Source organism: Perissodus microlepis, chromosome 10 (assembly GCF_051167445.1).
Source record: "Perissodus microlepis isolate ML-2025 ecotype Zambia chromosome 10, ASM5116744v1, whole genome shotgun sequence".
Lineage (NCBI taxonomy): Eukaryota > Metazoa > Chordata > Actinopteri > Cichliformes > Cichlidae > Perissodus > Perissodus microlepis.
In genome coordinates, this window is record NC_140470.1 from 8,387,709 (window position 1) to 8,403,072 (window position 15,364).

Below are 15,364 nucleotides of genomic sequence, written 5' to 3' on the forward strand. Positions count from 1 at the left end.
GAGCAGATGTTTTGAGCAGCTGGGCTAGCTACAGTGGACCGACTGCACATACACCTCATCGCTGACCAAGTATATACCATGTGCTCATTTTCTCACATAAAGCCTGTTAGACTGAGGTGTATCAGGAGATTTTATGTTTCTAATAATATTCGCTGACAGGTATTTGCTTTCGACTGCTATGCACAGCATGTTCCCACATACAAGACAATTGGGTAACGCCTTGTTTTTAAGTATAAGACCTGTGCAGCGGTCGTTCTCTAAAAGTCCTTGTAATTTCTTAATTCATGCAAGCTTACAAGCAAATAATTTAACTGCTCTGAACTTCATATAACTATTTGCTAAGTAATGACAGTTATAAAAGATTGGATTGTTTTGTGTTTTTAAAATCTGAACAGTCCACTCGTGCTCTTTTAAACTTAATTTAAAAACCTTAATTTGTGTGCAACTAATTTAATAACATACTGATACATAATGGTGTATTTTTTAAAATGCAAGATTAACTAATTTTTTCAGTTAAGGAAATTCAGCCTCGTAATTGGAAACACAATTCAAGATTCATTTATTATCCAATTACAAGTTCTAACAAACAGGCTGTGAGTTTGACTTACATCATGAGAATTTTTAATTAAGGTAAAAAGGTGGAGAGGGGCTCAAACTATGCCAGCCAGGATATTCTCCAGAGCTCAGATTTAGTAACAAACAAAAAGTTGCATCCACTATTTTTGTAACTTAATTTTTTTTTTTTTAATTCAATTCAATTCAATTCAATTCAATTTTATTTATATAGCGCCAAATCACAACAAAAGTCGCCTCAAGGCGCTTCATAGATACAGAGAAAAACCCAACAATCATATGACCCCCTATGAGCAAGCACTTTGGCGACAGTGGGAAGGAAAAACTCCCTTTTAACAGGAAGAAACCTCCGGTAAGAGAAGGGTTTAGAAAATCTACAGCTGTCAGATGTTACACTTCATACCGTTGTGTGATTTTTGTGTGTTCACATGGTGCTGCGTCTACAAATCAAAGGCTCTGAAGCATTTGATTGTGACACGCTACCTTCCATGCACACACAGTTATTTCTGTCACACTCTGGCTTTTTGTGTTTCGGTCCTGAGCGCTGACTGTGATGCAGTGCCGAGACACGCGGGGACATATACTGGGGGTCATGTGTGACCTGGAGTGGTCCCTGGTGAACACGGTTCTACTACACTGGTCCTGTCAGTCACATACCCGGTCAGTCAGTCATTTCCAGGGAAGAACTGTGAAAGAGAGTGAAGATCCACAGCGAAGAGAAGGAGCACTGCTGAACGGTAGTAAGACGACTATTCCTCCAATCAATCAAACGTGCTTAAATGGCGCAGGATTTCTTAAGACGCCTGCAGGGTGGAACTGGGTGAAGGAGGACCTAATGTCACACTTTCTACACTGAAAACGCTTCCTGCCAATTATCATAAGTTACACGATGACTTAGAAAACTGCTGCTGAACTCTGAGGAGTTCTGGGATGACCATATTACTGGTGTAAATAAAACAAGCATCACTGGCACTCTGTGGAAGGTGTTAATCCCTGACTAATGAACTCGGCCTCTGCCAGTAGCCTCCCTGTTGGATCCCTGGACATCTCTACCTGTGTATGCGTGTGTGTGTGTGTGCGTGTGTGTGCATGGTAGGGGATTCAGAAAGAGAGGGACAGGCTCCACTCTCCCGTCCCTCAGCCTGACAGGCAGAACTCAGCCACACAATTTCACGGTTTGTGGGCAGTACACACCACTGCTTTCACATCCCTGAGACCCAGAGACCCACAGAGTGTCTATATGTGTGTGTGTGTGTGGGTGTGTGTGTGTGTGTGTGTGTGTGTGTGTGCTAGCCTGTGCATATGAACATGGACACACACATACGCACCCACACCAGCTGTGCTATTAATACTAAGGAAAGAAGAAATCAAATATTAATCCTTCGACGTCCACCTGGAATTGGAAAAAATATAATGCGTAGACTTACCATTTTGTTATTGATTTCATGAAAATGAATTTCACAGACTTTCTCTACGATGTCTTCACTGTCAAATGTTATGAAACCAAATCCTATGTAGAGAGAAACAGAAGAGGGAGGGGGCACAAGAAGAGACCGGGTTAGTGGAGAACCTTCACAAAACTTCAGTAAGTAAAATTAAAAAAAGAAAAAAGATGGAATATTATCATGAGCCAGATCCAGAAACTATGCAAGCACATCTGTGGAGATTGGTTTGGGCATGGAAAAGAACAAGTGAACAAGACAGACATTGTCCTCTTTAAATCAGGAATATGATGAAATCTGCCACATTATTAAGGGCACTCAAGGACCTCTTCTACAAAAAGAAGATGGAAAAACAGCACAAAGCTCATTTAATGATATTCAGTGAGCTAGGGCCCAGCATCTGAATTTCATTAAATGCATTTTGTGTTCTTTTTATTGAAATCTCACTGTATAACAAGCCCTCATTTTTATGTTAATACGGGCCTTAGAATGAATGTGTCGTTGACAGTGGGATTTTCATGCCATATTTATAGGATAAAAGCTTAACCCCTCTTTAAAAAAAAGAAAAAAGAAAAAAGAGACAGAGAGACAACATGGTTTTAGACTTTTGAACACAAGTGGATTGCAATGCGCTCTTCTGTGTTTTGATGGTGACACACAAAGCAATCTAGCATCTGTATAGCTGGGGTTGAAAGGAAAACATTCTATTACTTTCTCGAAAGCCAAACAGTTAGTGAATAAAACAGTGTGAGGGACTGACAGGGAGATGAGTTTTTTTTAAAACAGCAAAAACCTGACGAAATAAAATCGCCACGGACTGAGCCTAAACAGCCATTTCTATAAACAACACATCGTCCAGCCGACACACTCCGCAGACTGCGCCATCCATCTAATGTTGTATATGTTAACCGTCTACCTAATGTGAGACGAAAGCTAAACACAAATGTGAAACAACAGTTGTTACTCGCACGAACATGAAGACAAATCCATGCCTTCAGGCATCAGCTCAGTCATCATCCACTTCACAGGACAAATCTCAAGGTCAAGGACTCGAGGGGAAGCTATTCGGAGCCTAGTTTCCCGCACATCTGCACATATTCGCCTAACAACACATACGACACCACGGGGTATACAAACGAGAGATTTGTCAACCATCAGAGAATTGCTGTATTTATTATACTGAGGTAGTTTATCCTTTTAATATATCTTGCTGTATTGGGCCTTTGCTGGCTATGCTGCAAATCGATGAGCAGCACCACTTTCTGGCAGTATTGGATTTGCAGGATTTTTGAATCAATGTGATTAAACACCTTTATTTGTCAGGTATTTAAACCAAAGGAAAAAGCAATTCCCATTTGGTTAGTTTCAGGTAGATCATAATATTTTACCTTGTACTTTATCCATATCACCCATTCCTAAGCAGGCTGATTTGCAAATATTTAGTAGCTTAAGTGTCTTAATATTCACATCTTTGCAGGAACATGACTGAAAATGAAGTATATTATAGTACATTAGCATCCTAAGCTGCTTACTGCTTATTACTTCATCAGATCATCCTGTAAAATAATGATTTCTTTGTGCAGAATTGTTCCTGCTACTTACTACAGCAGACAGCCTACCACAAACAGTGACATCTATAGTTCTGTCATAAAGTCTTTATCTCTCACTCACGTTTTTCTCTTCTGCTCCTCCTTCACTTCCTCCTACTATGTAAATAACAAAAGATTCTCCTAAAGCTTCTCTTTTGACACAAGCAAGAACATATCAAAACAGTCTTGTCAAAAGAGGGTTGGAAACCCAACGTGCGAGCTGATTAAATACGGACAACATCAGATCTAATGAGATCTTAAGAGACACAATGTGAATATCCACTGAGATGTCTCTAAACTGAGTTGTAGCGGGAGCGTATGTGAGAGGGTGGGGGAGGCAGGGGACAGGTGATGACGACGGGCAGGAACGCAGGGAGGGGGGGTGGGGGAGAAGCAACTTCTACTCCTGCTCGCCCCACCTTCATGGCGGGCACAGGGAGCACTTTTGACAACCAACAAATCAACCGCCAGGAGTAATTTGTCATGGAGGTCTGTAGGTAGAGGGAGTGGAGTCTAGGGGAACAAAGATGGAAAGAAAAAGGGAAAAAGGTGGAGATGAAAGTAGAGAGGGGGTGGGCAGAAAGACAGAAAAAGTGACAAGGAAAGAGGTTAACACACATGGCCCCTGTCGCCACACTCCTTCCTGCTGCTACAGGCAGCTCCTCCATCAACTGACAGGACATTTTCCACTGCACTATTATATCCACTGGGGTCAGGGCCAAGCCCACCACCACAGATACCACCAGCAGGGTCCTTCCACCCATGACTGGATCTGTTTAAACGGAAAAAAGGGGGGGAAAAGACATTTGGCTGTAGTGAAAACTACCGCTGGAACACACCGTAGCATTCACAATATCACAATTCACAACAAACATCCACATTTTTCTCGCTCGTCGGCTCAGCACACACCTCCTTTATCAGTCCCCTGTGTACTTTCTGAACCTCTGTCCCCTGCCATTGCATTGCAGCTCTTTGCTCTACTATCCTATTTTACAGACCTTACAGACAATTACAGGCCACAAAATAGCAGTAACAGAAATATTCCTTTCTCCCATCCTCCTTCGGTGGGGTGTCAGCAGAGCCAGATTGTCCTCATATATCCTGGCCATTCTTCCTCCAACTATCCACACGTAGCAGGAGGCTGACCCCCACAAAACTATTAAAGACTGTCAGCACTGACAGACACAAGCAGAGACGTGTCAACATCCTCACACCGAAGAACCTTCCCACAGCTTAAACAATACCCTGTAAATGGAAACACGTGGATGTCTTATAGTAAGGCTGATAATAGGTGTTATGCGGCCACTGGCTGAGGCCTCTTGGCTGCACTTGCTCACACTTATTAGCCAGAACTGGGCTTGGCCTCGTTTCGCCGCTCCACAGAACCGGCGGGGAGCCTACTTTCACAACCATTTACCAACTTCATCATACTCAGTCTTTATTTCACACTCAGTGCAGGTTTCTCTGCTTCTGTTGCTCTGATGCTTTTCACACACCCTAACCCAACCAGCCCCACCAAGCCTGGGAAAACTTGAAAATCACGGAGAACTCTTGGCTTTAACTTCTTTGACTTTTAAATGCTTCTTTGTAACTGCTGAAACTAATACACCTATAAACACAAATCTTACAAATTGGAAATACCAAATTTAAATAAATGAAAATAAATAAATGTTAAACGTAACATTTGCAGTAGTAGTGAAGGTACTATTACAATTTTACTTTACCCCATTGTGTAAAAGATTTGTGAGCACATAAACATGCAAGGAGAAGACATAAGGGTAACATTAATTTACAGCTGCTATGTATAGCAGCCATAGCCCATGTCCCTGATGACTCATGAAAATGAATAGCACATATGTATCATAAGATATATACCTCATTACACCTTTCTAGGTCAATATTAAGCACAAATGAACCAAAAGACATAAAGGTTCTTAACAATGACATGTGTAGGGCTCTTCCTTGCTGACAGCTGAACTTTAAACTATGGCTGATCATTTTACACGTTAGATACTTTCAATATGTCTAACCACTTAGCAAACAATTAAAGCTTATAAACGTGCACTTCCAATGCTTTCACAGTAGGGGCTGCTGATGCATGTAATGAGAGGAGCATGCTGCTAAGTAGCTCTGACTGCTGACCCTGTCACCACAAAGGTAAGAAGCCTGGAGGATGTGTTGTTCATAGCTTCTGGGATGCAGCACAAATGGAACATACAGGCACAAATAGAGAAGACAAAAGCACCTATGTGCATACACATGTAGACACACACAAACACGCATAATTGTACCCAAAACTAAACTGCTCCACCAAGCTTAAAGGACAGAAAAGGTATGTTTTATCTTGTCTCATATTATCTATACTTTACCACTGAACTAGTAGTCGTGCCCTAATTATACTTGATGGGACCTTCACCTGTCCATCCCAGAGTAAACCTACAGAAAGCTCCAGCACTGTCTGCTTATATGGTGTATCCTCCAAGCCCAATCTTCTTGTAATGCAGAGAAGCAGACAGAGGCAGTCCGAACACCCACGGCACAGTTAGAGTCCTTTGATCAGTATTTCCGTCTGCTATTACCAGAGATCCAGAGCCCCGGGCATTAATCCCCTGTTTAATACAGTTAACACCATGAACTCTCTAACAGCACAGCGCACATATAGCTGAGAAGAGAGAATAGAGAATGAACAAATTTGAGAAAATATTGTGAATAGGAAGAGATATTTTTCTTTTAAAAACTCCTGAAACATTAGAGAGGGAAAAAAAGCACACATCTATGAATGTTTACTGATCAGTGCACTGCTGCTGAAAAGGATCTCACAGTCTAAATAGACTCAACGTATAATCCATTATGTACTTAGATGGCCATGTTTACATCATATCCCTGCAGATTTCCACCTATAAGTGTTGTCTTTTTACACCCACAGTAAACACATCTTCAATTTTAGCAACAAGATTTGACAACTCTCTGTAGTAAATAAAATATGTTTTTCTTATTGGTTAATAGACAAAAACACAAAGACAAACAGAAAGACAAACACCAAGAGTTATTACAGGTCCCTTAGGCATACCCGGATTCCCTAGTCACAAGTCAAGACACTAGCTGATAAAAATCCAAAACAAATAAATATGACTGCTTTGATGCCTATGAGTCTGTGGGGAACTGAAGACGCTCGATGTAAAATTAATCCCAGAAGTGCACCATAGAGTGAGCCACGAGCACTGTTTCAGACAACACTCAGAAGATGAGACTGATAAGAAGTTTTTGGTTTAGCTGTGAGATTGCAACACGAATTCATCATAGTACATTTTTTCATGGCTTTAATCTTTGTTGCCTAGTACTGTGTGCACATTTGTACTGGTCATTGTGATGAAAAAAGGATTTTAAGAAAATATTTTCTTGGGCAACAGATAGAAATACACATTGTAAATAAGTACTAACTTTGCATTTTATTATTACTTTTTCTATGTATTATTTATTTACATTTGTTTTTACAGGGTAATAATGGACTTAGTTACTTAATAAATAGCCTCGTTATGTAAAAATGCCATAAAATGTGCAGTTTCTAATGTGCACTGCAGAAGTTTAATATGGTGGGAAGTTTCAGTTTTTTTTTGTAAAGTAAAGAAAATATGTCAATTACAATGAAATGCTTTGTGTAGGTGTGTAAATGCACTAGCCCCCGTGAGATTTCACCAATGCAAATCTCTCTTTGGACCCGGTCTGCACAGTGTGCAGTGTGTCAGCCCTCCGTCTGAGCAAAAAAGTAAAGGTGATGATTACCGTACTGTACGTGTAGGTGGCTGTATGAGAGAGCATCAGGTGGTAGGGAGAACTAGCTTAAAATTGAGCCACAATTATCACACGTGGTGTTTTACATTGTTAGCAAAAGTTCTCAGGCTTTAAAACGCTGGAACTTATTAGTTTGTTCGACATTTAAAAGGACATCTACTGATTGCTGAGAAATGTCATGAAGGAGCTTTCAACAGCAGAATGAAATAAAGCAAGAGGCCAGAAAACAATTAGATAAAAGCAATGCGACTATAAATTGGTGTAATTAGATTTCAATATGATTGTGGTTTTCTTCACGCTTGGCCTTTATCATTTTATGGTGCTCAGATGACTTTGCGCCACCACTTGTTTGGATTGTTTTTATATTCTGGTCTGATCAATTACATTTCTCCATTAATCTTGACTCCTGAAAACTGCAGATAGAAAATAGGACTCATAACATCGATAAACAGGTCATGGAACGAAAAAATAAATAAATGAAGAAATAAATGCTAGCTTTTCATCAAATTAACAAAATAATCCTATACCACAGTAGACACACCACCCTAGGGATGTGGCGGCATAATTTATACCTAAAAAAACAGAATAAGTGACTAGCGAATGGATGGATGGATCTAGGGTATGCCTTTAATAAATGTTTACAGTGACAATATGCCTGCTTCCTCTGCTTTTTCTGCAGAGCAACTGGGCTCAGCATGCATGCTGAGGGAACTAGTTTGTTTGTGCCTCTATGTAGGTCAGCTTTCTGAGTTGGCCATCAATTTCTACTGTCCTACTTAAAGAGACACTCCATCGCCATACAAACAAATACACAAACATGAGCACACACAACATTTGTAACACTTGAATTACATACGAGGATCATAGCCTGCACTTCTGCTATGTCATCGATTTTATTTGCACTTTAGTCACAGAAAGACATCCCGACAAATATCCTTAATTGTTACTGTAACACATATCAACTCAAATCTGTGTTGTTAGTAAATGCTCACTTGTAGCTTGGTCATGGTGGTAATGGCCATCTCAACAGAAACACACAAAGTGTGCACCGGTAAAATGAATACAGTGCTCGTCATCTCTTCTAACACGCTCTACCTTCAGAAAGACCCTCATTAGTGCCAAACAATATACCTATAAGTATGAGTTTCTCTCTTCCTATATGATCACAAAGCTGCTCTAACAATAACTGAATGGAAGCAATTATCTGCTGAGAAGGTGACTAACTTCCCCTTTACTCACCAGCACCAAGACAGCAGGCTAAGAGCAGCACTCTACAAAGAGCTAAAAGGAGAAAAGAAGAAGAGTATTCAAAGACAACTACAAAAATAAATAAAAATGCATCTAATAAATAGTAAAAGTGAAATTTTAATTACTTTAATCTGCAAACTACTGGAGGTATAGAGGAGTGTGAATAAAGATTTCACAGAAATAAAGAGAAGGGTTTACTTATACATGTCTCCACAAGGCAAATCACAGTGTGAAGTAACTGATACAACAGTGACACGTTTACCCAAAGGTGAGCTGCCAGAGATCTGAACTTGTTCACAAGTGTTTATCTGAGTCATTAGATGGAGAAAAATCACCCTGCACTTCGAACTTGACAAAGACCTTCGGTCCATTTGTATCACAGCCTTAGAGCAGGATTTCACCAGAGGGCTCAGCAACCTTCTACAAATGTGCCAAAGTCTTTTTGGTGCAAACATGTGAGAAATAATTATCTGTAGGACCAAGTTCAGGCTTTTCAAGAGCATAATTGTCATTATATGACATTAGATGTGCAGCATTATTTTTCTTATTACTGTTCTTCACATGGGAACAAATATGCAAGGATCAAAAGTGAGGTGATTTAAGTCAAATGAAATAATCAGGTAATGTAATCAGTTAGTTAATGAAAGGCTGAATAGCTGGAGAACACTTTGGAATTGGAACAAACACAATCCAACAAAACTAATAACAGCTTTAATTTTCACATCTTTATTGAACTAAGTGAGTAATCACTCAATGTATTAATTTAAACTCTTGATTTTAGTAAGACTCGTAACTTTCTTGCAACCTCAAACAGCTACTTGGTAGTAGGGCTGGGCGATAAAATACAAAAGATCATCAACAGAGATATGAGATACGATAAATATAAAGTCGATAGAACTCATTCCATCCAAGGTTTACACAGACAACACAAAAGAACAAGAATAGTGCAGCACTGAACCAATCATTTGGCTGGAACAGAAGCAGAGCCACGTCAGGCTTAGTTTGACGCACACAGCGTAGGATGAGCAGCTGGTAGCAGCACATGTGCTCATGTTTGGGCTACTGCAGCCATGCACACCAGTACATTGAGAGTGCGAAAAAGATAAGAGAAAAATCTAAAAATGTTAATAAAAGCTCAGGAAACAGTGTTGCTAAACAGTACGTCCCAACAGACACAGCACAAGACTTAAAGAGGAGGTCGCTGTTGTAAAAAGGGTCAAGGGAATCTGGTAGTGTGGAGATATGGCCCTACTTAGTAGCTGCTTATGAGAATCGCACAATATTGAGGAGAAAATTTGGATGACTCATCCCTACAAAACTAATAATCATTGATGCTGGACTGAAAGGTCATGCCACAAAATTATTATTGTGATGTGTTTAATGGGTAAAGTCAGGACTCTAATGCTTTTAACATCCAAAGTAGTCTTTCCTAACTTTAGGGCATGGACTGCTACACTGACATTCATTGTAGAATTTATTGATGCAATCTTAACTTCACTGTTTTTGAAATAACTGTACAGGCCCTGACCATGCTGATTCCTCCACCATGCTTTAAGCTGGGGTTAAAATGTTGGCGTTAGTGTAAATGTGAGACAAACAGTTACAATGTGAATTGTAATGTAAAGTGTTTTGAAAGATTGCACACAAACAGTCTCTCAGAAATCTCTAGGACTATGTACGTGGGCCTTTGGAAACCTGAGACATAAACAAATATTTTAGCAGGTTACAGTTATTTCTGCAGGTGTTTTGCTGTTGCTTATCACCTCTCAGGATTGCATGTTGTTCTCTCGGTGTGATCTTTCGAGTGTGCTCATTTCTAAGTAAAGAAGCAACACTCCTGAATTCCCTCCGTTTTTTTAGACACATCTAAAGAAAAGCATCTGTAGCATTAGGATCCTGTGAAAGTTGTTATCAATGAAATGGTTCATGTTTCACACCATCCAGCCTCTGAAAAATATTAATATGGTAATATATTGTTTTTCTTGCTCTTGCGGTGCATTGCTCATACACTGACGCATAGCTTCAATATCATTTTTTTAAAGTCAACCCCTCTCAACAAATTCCACAAACAAGAGTCACTGGTTTGCTCATCTGTTTGGTGATCATCAAATGAATAGCGGTAAAGGATGGAATTTACATATAAAATGAATCCAAGTAGCAGCATGTTTAATAAAGACAGGAGAATGTGTATCTGTTTGTTTTATTGTTGGTCCACAAATGTAACAAAGCAGGAGATTATAGTAGATTTTGTGAAAAAGAAATGTGAGTACATAGTAGGTAGATTCATTGGCACCAAGTACCTTAAATTCTTTTACGTTTTGTCATTAGCTCCACTATTGGCCAAGAGCAATTTATCAGTACATACTCAAATTCATATATAGTTATTGACCAAATAGGGAATGGGGATAAAAATCATTTGCACATGTGTCCTAGCACTCTGCAGTGGTGATTATGGTACTAAAGTAGAGCTCTGTGTTGTTTTGTAAGCTTGTGATAAAATGGTTATGCATTCCATGTAACCCAGAAATGTCGAATAACAGTACCTGAGATTTAGATTCTGACAGGTGGGCGAGACTGTAGAAACACATGTTAGTAATGGAGAGCATAACACACAGCGTAACTGTTTTTGCAGATGCAATTAGGTCATGAGATACTGGGGCTGGTTCCCAAAAAGCTCAGTCCATTTACAAAAACTACTCTCTGGATCTCTCTTTTACAACTTTTTTCTCTCGTCATTTATAATACTCACAACAAAAGGTTCTCTTGAAAGTGGGTGCATGGATGAAAACTGGGTTAGCTGCAACAAGTAGTTTCACCCTCCAGCACAGACTCGTCATCCAACATTAATGAAGCAAATGAACAAAAAGGTTACACACAAGTTATTTCAAAGAGACCATAATTGGAACGAATCGACAATGTAAAAAGTATCTGCGAATAATTTCACCACAACAAAATTTTAAAGAAACCTATGGAAAACAAAACATATATCTTTAAAAAGACCACGGCCAAATAAGATCCAACGTCAAGACAGAACAGAGAATTACAACTGCACCTAATACAGTGTAAAGTCTGATGCACTATTAATTGACAGGCAGCTTTAACATACCTGGAATATTCTTTTGATATTTTACTTCTCTAATCCAAAAGCAATCATGGTATACAGTCAGACAACAGGGGTTATCATCTCAGCAACTCAACCAAATTTTCCCAAATCTAGCTATACTGATTTAGAAGTTGTGGTGTTAGTGCCTAATCACCAGAGAGATACAGGTTTTTCACCAGTGAGGTGTTATTGCAGAACCAGCTCACATGATTATCATGGAGCATCATCATCAGAAGTTGAGTTAATTTCTTTGTACAGAAAGTGTTTTTTTGTTTTTTGTTTTTACAACAACCCATTCATACACAGCTTTTCTCTATACCTTAGTGCTTCACCTAACATTCACACACATAAACTGGGGGTAATTTGCATGATTATGATCAGATTAGGACAACATTGATCAGTCAGCGTCAAACCAAAACTCTTTCATCTTGGACAGTGTGTCGAAATGGATGAAAACCGATGCTGGAACTGGAACCTCTCCTGACAGTTTAAGTATGTCGTTGATGATAGTCCCCTGACTTCTGTGAAGCTGACCAGTGTAAATAAGACACTGGTCAATGTTTTTTTGTGTGTGTTCTTCAAAACACAACTTTAATTGATAAAAATTCAGGAATGATGAAGGTAGGCGGAACTACCTTCAAGTGAGCTCAAATCATACAAACAGCTTCAGTGGCCACTTCCATTGTCTGTTTGTGTCTATTCAGGAAACAGCTAGCTAGCTTCCTGATGAATCATTCAGGTCTCACAGTCATGAAAAAGTACGATTTCTACCTCTATAATCACCTAATCTGACACAGTGACAAACAAACAAGATAAAAATATTTTGCAGCCTGGGCCTGGAAACCCTGCACATGACAATCCGTGGGAGTCTACAAAAGATGGTGTAATTTTTCAAGAAGACAGCTTTCAGTTTTTAAATCAATAGTCCATGGTTTTATATACATTAGTTATTTACTGATAACCTACTGCAGTGCAGCCGTGATGTGCTGCACATTTTAGCCAGGGTTAAATCTTGCTCTGGCAGTTGGCGGACTAGTAAAGGCATCCAGCCTACAATATATTCTGGTACAGCTATATGGGGTGAGATTTTTTGCTTTCCTGAGCAAAGGACAATATCCTCTTGTCATCTTTAGTCTTGCCACAATAAAATTTGACAGTGTTTCTAAAAAACCAAAAAAAAACCAAAAGCGAGTTACTGTGAATCGATGAAGTGACCTCTATCTGTAATAAGGTGATGCAAACATTTTTGCTCTCTTCTGGAGTAATCAATTTCTGTTAAAATCCATAGTATAAATACACACATCCCCAGGCAAAGAGCAAAGGAGAGACAGTGAACGAAAGAAAGAAACAGACATAAGCGCTGAAAAAGTGTCTGTGCTCCTCTGCTTGAGTTACTGTTATCGCTCTATCTCTTCATGATGCCACTGTAGTTGCCTGAAGACATATTTTACTTGTGTGGGCTAAACAGCAGCACAGCTCATTTTCTGAATACACACAATTTAAGTAGCAACAATGAGGAGGGTAAGGTTAGGTAAAACATTACTGAGGGTAGGGCAGAAGGTAACATGAGTGGTTAGAATATGACTTCTAAAACTGTGCAAAACCAACCTGGACATAATTGCTCACCCTGATAGAATTTCTTTAGTGCGAATGGAGCATGGGTGTAATGAGATACGAAGGTTGGAACCACAAGGGGATTCTTCATTCAAGAATGTCAGACTCTTTTGTGCCAAGCAATAGGCCGAGTTTAATAGATGTCTCAATTTCTATTACATACAGTAACAACCAATGCGGCGAGGAGGCGGTGGGAGGTTAGGGCAGAAGTCTTTCCAAAAGGCTCTGAGGAGCATGATGAATTTCTTTTGAGGTGTGAAGCAATGTGGGACATGAAATGAATGGGACTTTTTGTGTTGTTTGACCTATTGATATAGATATAAATTTCATTAAACCTAATTAGCATTTGTCATTCCTGAAGAAAGTGAAAAACGTGGGGTGGGGTGGGGTGATAAGCAGCTCGTGAACGCAGAGGATGGAAAAGTGGATCGCTCAGAAGCCTGTTCATGGGAAATTGTTTTTCGCTCAGAACAGGAAAGCTGGCAGGAAGCTGTCGATGCAGACACCTCCCAGGAGCTTCTACAGAAGATTCACCAAAGGGACTAAAACCTTTTAATCAAAATAATACTCTGCAAATAACAAGCCTTTAAAAACACAAGGAGGATACAAAGTAACAAGTGATGGAAGTGAATTAGGCCTCTCATTGCCCGTATGGCCAGATTGTTATTAATATTAAAGCATAGGGTATATTTAAAGGCGTGACACAGTGGCAGTTTATCTGAAATGAAGAACACTGATGATGCCACTTTGCAGAGTCCCATTACCATTTAGCAGAGATTGCTTTCACTGAGTGAGCCAAATGCTTAGAGGCGGAACTGCCACTTGTGTTTACTTTACAGATGCTGTTATGGTCTTACCGTGAAGAGCACCGTCCTCACAAAAAACCCTTTTCCCCATCCCTGCACGTACACCCCCTTGCCAGCCCACATGCAGCAAATCGTGACATCATGGAATCCTCCAGCAATGCGTGATGATGCCATTCTGATACTATTGACCCTTGTAATCAAGACTTCGCTGCTTCACGAACACTCCTCTTTCATCAAACATCGTTCTCTCTATCTCTCTGTGTCACACACACGCATACACTCACACACTGGCAGAAAAATTAGAGCTATGAGGTGCCCAAAGTGTAGCAGCGCAGTTCAATTGCAGACAGAATCTGTTCTCAACATCCAGGCTTCGTTTAATTGCTTACTTGCACTATAATTGGGTATATAATCAAACGATAAACTGAACACAGCACATCGTCTTCATAACTTCGGAATATCCTTTCATCAGTGGCTTTGGGCAGTGATTAGCATAGATGAGAAAGCTCAACGGACGGCCGTAACTGCTGCTTATTTACGTCTTTGTTGGAGTTATTCACCTCATTGATTTGTGTTAGTCTTTCATGTTAGGTCTTCCAAAGAAACACCTGAGGAAGGGTAGAAAAAGGTCACGATCTCAAATTAGCGCAGATGAAAAAGGCTGACCATAACAAGTCATAACAAATACAGGCTCTCAGAGCTCTAGGAGGCTGTGGACTTGCTCTAACTGCAGTTGAGTAGGGGCCCTGCTCAGTGCTCAGATGTGATTTACGAACTGGACCACCCAAACTCCAGCTGCTTTGATTCAGCTCTGTTGCTGATCTTGCTGCACACATCTCAGTACAGACTTGGTTGCTCCTTGGCTTCACTTCTGTCATCACTGATGCTATTCTACTAAACCACCACATCTCAACAGCACATGGCATAAATGAACTGAGAGAAAATATTTAAGATGCTAATTAACTGGGCAATGGTGCAGACCTTGGTCACTGCAGTTTTGTGTCATTAGAAGAAAACATACTCTGAAAACACCGAAAGCACACATCAGAATTGTTTCAACATTAAGCAGCTCTGCCAGATCTGTGTCCAACCAAAGTGCTTTCAAGTACCTACAGGGCTTTTGATAATGCACGAATGTAAAGACACTTACAGCTTCTAATGGAGTTTTAGATCTCTAGTAGTGATGTGAAGGTGTTC

General features: G+C 39.9%; 1 protein-coding gene across 7 annotated transcripts in view; it reads right to left on the reverse strand.

Moving 5' to 3' along the window:
• The window catches only part of msi2b (musashi RNA-binding protein 2b), a 266,007-nt gene that overhangs the window by 71,403 nt on the left and 179,240 nt on the right, over positions 1–15,364 (reverse strand). For all 7 annotated transcript variants that reach the window (XM_084941769.1, XM_084941766.1, XM_084941770.1 and 4 more), the window contains exon 8: positions 2,001–2,083. In XM_084941769.1, the coding sequence (XP_084797895.1) occupies positions 2,001–2,083 (83 nt within the window). The remainder of the gene's footprint in view (positions 1–2,000; positions 2,084–15,364) is intronic.